Source organism: Procambarus clarkii, chromosome 17 (genome assembly GCF_040958095.1).
Source record: "Procambarus clarkii isolate CNS0578487 chromosome 17, FALCON_Pclarkii_2.0, whole genome shotgun sequence".
NCBI lineage: Eukaryota > Metazoa > Arthropoda > Malacostraca > Decapoda > Cambaridae > Procambarus > Procambarus clarkii.
This window is the reverse complement of record NC_091166.1, coordinates 14,796,640-14,803,399: the sequence shown is the minus strand read 5'-3', so window position 1 is coordinate 14,803,399 and position 6,760 is coordinate 14,796,640. Positions and strand designations below refer to the sequence as shown.

The window sequence follows — 6,760 nt, the reverse complement described above, 5'->3', positions numbered from 1 at the left end:
AAGCCAGGCGTCAGAGTGAGGAGGAGGGCAGCCATTGTTTATACGAGACCAGAGGCTCACACGGGAGCAAATTCAGCTCCTGTTAAATTTACTTGGACGTAGTGTTATGGAAACCAAAGGTGTACCATTGCCAACACGCTGTCTACAAATTCAAGTTAAGTGTCTATCCGAAACCCGTTTATCATTCATTTATGGCCATTAATGTCAGGATATAGGGTGACCCGGTTAGATCACGTGGAAGCCTCAAACTAAAGGTAATTAAGCCAGGTCTTTATTGTTCCATGTACTGTATAGTGTTTTCTCTGATATACTTGTCATATATAGGTATCTGGCTTTACAGCTAGCGCCCTTTTGACAGGTCAAGACGAGGAAGAGTTTGTGCACCAGTTACTGGGTGACGGAAGCTACCTCAAAGAGGATAATTTGGTGTCTACACCCTAGTTATACCTGGTGGACTAACCTGCTGTACTATAAGATAAGGAACCTCTTCAATGTATGTAGTTAATTTTGTAGTTTGATTGGCTGCATATATATATTAATTTAATAACCCCCCCCTAATGTGTAGAGGATCGATTTGTGAGATTATAAGATTATTGCAGAAATACAGTCCACTTAACATTATACAAATTGCTATCGAAGTATATAAATTAACGTAAATATAAATTCATATAAATTAAATAAATATAAATCTCACAGGTCGGTTCCCACATTATTTGGTCATCTTCGAACCGGATGACGGATTATTTGATCCTTTGAACCCACATTTGGTCATCTTAGTACCGGATGAACCAGTTAACCAGTGGATTCATTAAATATACTAGTGCAGTGTTATTTAAACAAAGCCAGCAGTCAAGACGGCAGCGTAGCCTCGAGGGAGCTCAGGAGCCTCCCTCAGCCGAGTTCAGCTTCGTCAGCGGTTTCATGCACACCCACAGAAATTTGGTGGTGTGTTATTTCGTGAAATGACAGCGCTAATATTGAAGCCAGCCAAATTAGTGACTGTGTCTTCGCGAGATTGTTCACGGATTTCGTGGTGTTACATTTCGCGAGAGATTATCTACGAATTTTGTGGAGTTTATTTCGCGAGGTCACTAATAACATTTAATACTTCTTGATAATATTAGAAGTTTCATAGAGGCTAATTAAGAGGCTATTATCAATAATTGTGTATATTATTTCTCCAAATAGAGAATTATTTAATATATATTGCACTAGTGATCACAGTATAATATTTACTAATTGCCAACCCACAACAGGGTAGGATAAAACCATTGACTAGTTGAACTATTATCGTTCATCCTAGTCCCATTATTACTATAGTCAGTTGTACTATATTGAACAACCTAACACCATTAATGAATGGTGCAGACCCTATTTTGGGTGTAATTTTTATCAACTCGAGTTGAGTTGTATATATAATAATTTACTTATGATCATTACACCTTTGAGTGATTAATTAGTGTCTCTTCCATCCTAGGGTGATATAGAGGAGCTAACCTAAAGGTACTTCCAGTGACACTGGTTTATCACTCAAATCATTAGTGTGTATGATTGTATATATATAATGTGTATTAATTTTAAGTGCTAACCTCTAGTAGAGGTAGGATTATTGCTTAGTGAGTGCAGAATTTACCCTAGGCTACCATTAGTGTTTGTTCAGTATTATGAGCGACCCAAGTACAAGTCCCACAAGGCTTCACCAACTAGCCAGTATGGATAATGCAGGGAGAATGAAAAGAACCCTTGCAGGTCTTAAAGGCCACTTAACAAGACAGATCAAGAAATGTGAAGATTTGTCACAACAATCAACAGTTGATTATGCTGACCTGGAAAGCTATTATCAAGCAGCTGCAGGTAAATTTGAGCAAATCAAATGCCAAATGGCTGTCCTTGTGGGGACAGACTACTACCATCAATTCATTGGTAGCCCTACTAAATATCAGGGCATAACCATGTTAAACTCTGCAGGAGGTAAATTACTCTCAGGCCCAGTATCAAGCCTGAGGAGACCTATGCCTGCAGATAAACAATACCAGTAGAAATCTAAATTTGTCAGCTGATTATATTTCTCCAGTAGCATTATACTAAGGAGATTACAGCTGACTATACCAACAGAGGTTGATGTTAGTATCATCATTTAAAGCTGGAGATGAGTTCATGAGGCCTCAGTGGCAAATCAGTGAACAGTAGCCTAAAACAGCTACAAGTCACTGCGACCAATGTCACTGATCCCACTGCAGTCTCAGAACCATACTTTACTTTAATGATGAGCTATTCAATCTTCTGAATCAATTAATTAAATTAAACCCCAATAAATCTGATGACTGATTTGATACATTTATTATTTAATCAAGATGTATTCCATGGGCCTCAGTGTTTATATATCAGTGACCAGTTACCTGAAGAAACTTCAAGTTATATCTAATGTCACTGATCTCACTGCAGTCCCTGAATCATACTTGACTGTAGTACTTGATCACATCCAGTCTTCTGGGTTAAATAATATGTAATTAGGCTTGAATATTAGCCTTTCAAGAGTTGACAGGGAAATGAAATCGCATTAGACTTCTACCCCCTGCAACTCTAGTACGGGACATCCGTCCTGTACGAACAGACGCACAAATGTGTGATTAATCTAATAATTCGAAGGAGGAGTATCGGTGTTCGTCTGTTCTAAATAGGACTTCGACCCGTGAGCAGCCCCCTGGGGAATTATGTCGGAAAATCCGACACCATTTAATATATCATACAGATAATAGCTGTATTGTATAAACAAGTTACCCATAGAAAACGTAACTTGTAGTGGAATTACCGTCTATAGAAAACGGGATATCATCACCACATACTATTATAATTCACCAGCTATTTTGCTGGGAATTATTCTTAAATACATTAGTCTTTGGACTTTACCATCATAAAAACATCTTATATAAATTAACTTAATTATCAATATTAAAGTAGAGTAAATGTGACCCTTCTATCACTTTCTGAAATGTGGACAATGTAAGCCAGGCGTCAGAGTGAGGAGGAGGGCAGCCATTGTTTATACGAGACCAGAGGCTCACACGGGAGCAAATTCAGCTCCTGTTAAATTTACTTGGACGTAGTGTTATGGAAACCAAAGGTGTACCATTGTCAACACGCTGTCTACAAATTCAAGTTAAGTGTCTATCCGAAACCCGTTTATCATTCATTTATGGCCATTAATGTCAGGATATAGGGTGACCCGGTTAGATCACGTGGAAGCCTCAAACTAAAGGTAATTAAGCCAGGTCTTTATTGTTCCATGTACTGTATAGTGTTTTCTCTGATATACTTGTCATATATAGGTATCTGGCTTTACAGCTAGCGCCCTTTTGACAGGTCAAGACGAGGAAGAGTTTGTGCACCAGTTACTGGGTGACGGAAGCTACCTCAAAGAGGATAATTTGGTGTCTACACCCTAGTTATACCTGGTGGACTAACCTGCTGTACTATAAGATAAGGAACCTCTTCAATGTATGTAGTTAATTTTGTAGTTTGATTGGCTGCATATATATATTAATTTAATAACCCCCCCTAATGTGTAGAGGATCGATTTGTGAGATTATAAGATTATTGCAGAAATACAGTCCACTTAACATTATACAAATTGCTATCGAAGTATATAAATTAACGTAAATATAAATTCATATAAATTAAATAAATATAAATCTCACAGGTCGGTTCCCACACCTGACTATTCAATATCTTCCATGTATATATTATTTAACATATTTCTCGTCTCGTTTCCAGAGAGTACATGTTGAGAGCTTTGAGAGGGTCTCAGTAATTCAGATGTTTTATCGTTTCTATGTGTGCCATATATGTTGTCGGTAGTTCCTCAAATTCAGAGATCTCTACTGCTCTGAAAAAGGGGAAAGTGAATACCGAGCATTACTCAAAATGGGACAGCACCAGTGATTTAAATAGTGATTTAAATAGATTCCACATTGCTGTGGAATCCTTGGATTTGAACGTTCTCCTAATCCATCCAATCATTTTCCTACCCACCGCTATATATGTTCGGTTATGTTCACTAAATGACAGGTCGTCATGCGTCATAATTCCCAGATCTTTTACATGTTGCTTTCCTTCTATGAGTAGGCATGATTGTGTCTTGTACCCTGTGTTTCATTTAACCCTTAAACTGTGCACATTATATATATACAATCTGAGAAACTGTCACCAAATCGCGCACATTGTATAGATACGATTATGGGTGCCGCACATGATTTAAAAGTCCCATGCAGTAAAGAGAGCACCCATACACTAGCCAGAGGCGGTAGTAAACAGACGTCATCTTGGAACAAAATCCAGCGTAGGCCGCCATTGTGTGGAGGCCTCAGTTACCCAACAGAAATCATGGCGAGCACATCACATTCCAGCAGCCGACATGCGTCAGACGCATCAGCAGCATCTCGCCCAGTCAAGCACCGCCGCATGGCACCACATGGTGACAATGAAGAACTCTTATCTACAAGTAAATTTCCATCATCGCCGGTTCCCACCCTTACTGGAGATAGATCACCTTCAGTTCGTGGTCCATGGATTCCTCACCGTCGTGCCAGTGTTGGGTCTCGCAAGACACCAGGTATATTTGTCTGGAGTGATAGTGAAGATTTTGTACTCCGGCCTTAGATAATGCAGATGTTGGGATTTCAGACGTTTCCCGGGATACAGGTGACGACATCAGTAAAATGTAATTCTTTACTGCTTATTTTGATGAGGCGCTCATGAAACATATTGTTTAATAATTATTGTTTATATAAAATAATGTTTATTATTGTTCATGTCAATAATAATGACATGATGGTGGGTGCTGTAGAGTGTGTACGTAAAACAATAAAGCAGGCCAAGAAATTTTTTTTCCACCTTCTTGACGTAACAATGCTAAATAGTTACAATATGTATCTTGTCAAAACAGGTACTAAACCAAATTACCGTGCGTTCAGTTTTGTTGTAGTGACACAATTACTAGAAAAGTTTGGCAATCCAGTTCCAGGCATACAGAGGTCCATTGTGAACCCATTATTGCTTCATGCTCCTTACATGCTGACTTTCAGACAGACAAATGCAATTCCTCGAAAAGGACGACGATCTTGATGGTACCAAACTACCGAGGTGCCTCTGTTCAGATATAAAGCGTCGCTTTGCATATTACACTGCAACCTGGCGACTAAGCGTCCTGCGGGCCATAAACTGCGAGCCACCATGAAGACCCCATCCATCCACAGATCTCTGGTATCAGCTATTGATACTGGTAATAGCTCCAAAGGGCTTCCACTTACGGGCTATTCATGCCGTGCCACCTTTTGGGTGGTTTAACCTTTATCAATCAATCAATCTGCTGACTTTCAGGGATGGCTTTCAGGTTACCTTGAGGTGCTTCCAGGGCTTAGCGTCCCCGCGGCCCGGTCGTCGATCAGGCCTCCTGTCAGGTACACGCAATAAGGAATTTACCACCAACTGGAAAGCGTGCAGTAGGCCAGCGTGAGTGCATTGTGTGTACGACCACACAAAAGAGGACACAGAAACGTAAATGGGTGCTAACATGGTGTTCAGCATGTGCCGTCCCTTTGTGCCATGTCACCTGTTTTGAAGAGTACCACACTGTCCAGGATTACTAATTGTCCAATAATGATGCACAAACATGTACATATTGAGTGAGTGTATATATTGAAAAAAAGCAGAATACATTATATATATCTTCTAAAATAACACATTTGTGTGCGCCTAATTGTGACACTAATATATGGCAGCGTAATGAATTTATAACAGTTGTATTATAATAAAACATCAAATGACAATATAATGAACAATATCAGTGAAAAAAAAGGTTGTAAAAAACGCCACAGATACTGTAAATAATGCAGCTAAAATAAATTCACGGCAACTGGAGCTGCTTGAACACGCCGCCCGCAGCTCCCAGGACGCACCATGCATGAGCAGCCAACATCTGTGATGTCATCGCCCAACTTCTCAGCTCATTTACCTCATGGGCAAGTAAAATTAATCATTAGTTTTTTTACCATGCTCAGAGAACACAAATGAACATTTTTTTCAGGCGAAAAAAAGTTTAATTTTTTTGGCACTTGGTGGTGGTTGAGGCCATTTGTCCCATAGCAGCTAAAGGGTAAGCTTCCTCGTTTACACCATACCTCAGTACCTGGAACTTATCACTGTTAATCATAATGTTATCTTCAGTTGCCCAATCGAATAGTTGATTTATATCTGCGTGTTGTTTTTCATTTTCTTCTTCAGTGGCAATTTTCATGCTGACTTTTGTATCATCTGCAAAGGATGACATGAAGCTGTGACCTGTATTTTTGTCTATATCACAGATACAGATGGGAAGTAACAGTGCTGCAAAGACTGTGCCCTGGTGTACAGAGCTTTTCACTGCACTTGGGCTTGATCTTATTTGATTGACCATCACTCTCTGCATTGTGTTTGACAGAAAGTTTAAAATGCAATACCCCCACTTTACCCGTTTTTCCTATTGAGCTCATTTTATGGACTATCATTCCATGGTCCTATATGTCGCATGCCTTTACAATATCTGTGTATTCAACATCTGCATTTTGCTTTTCCTCTAAGGCTGTTGGGATTCTGTCATGGTGGTTGAGTAACTGTGACAGACAGAATCTTCTCGCTCTAAATTCATCTTGTCCTAGGTTGTGAAGTTCATTATTTTTCATAAAACTGGAAATTTGATTCTTAATCACTCCTTCAAAAACTT

The 6,760-nt window shown here is 39.3% G+C and overlaps 1 protein-coding gene across 1 annotated transcript; it reads right to left on the bottom strand.

The window, feature by feature from the left end:
- Positions 1 to 6,097: 6,097 nt before the first annotated feature.
- Positions 6,098 to 6,466, bottom strand: LOC138365582 (uncharacterized). Its single transcript, XM_069326060.1, has one exon. It carries the CDS (start codon positions 6,464 to 6,466, stop codon positions 6,098 to 6,100), a length of 369 nt encoding a protein of 122 aa, XP_069182161.1.
- Positions 6,467 to 6,760: the final 294 nt, after the last annotated feature.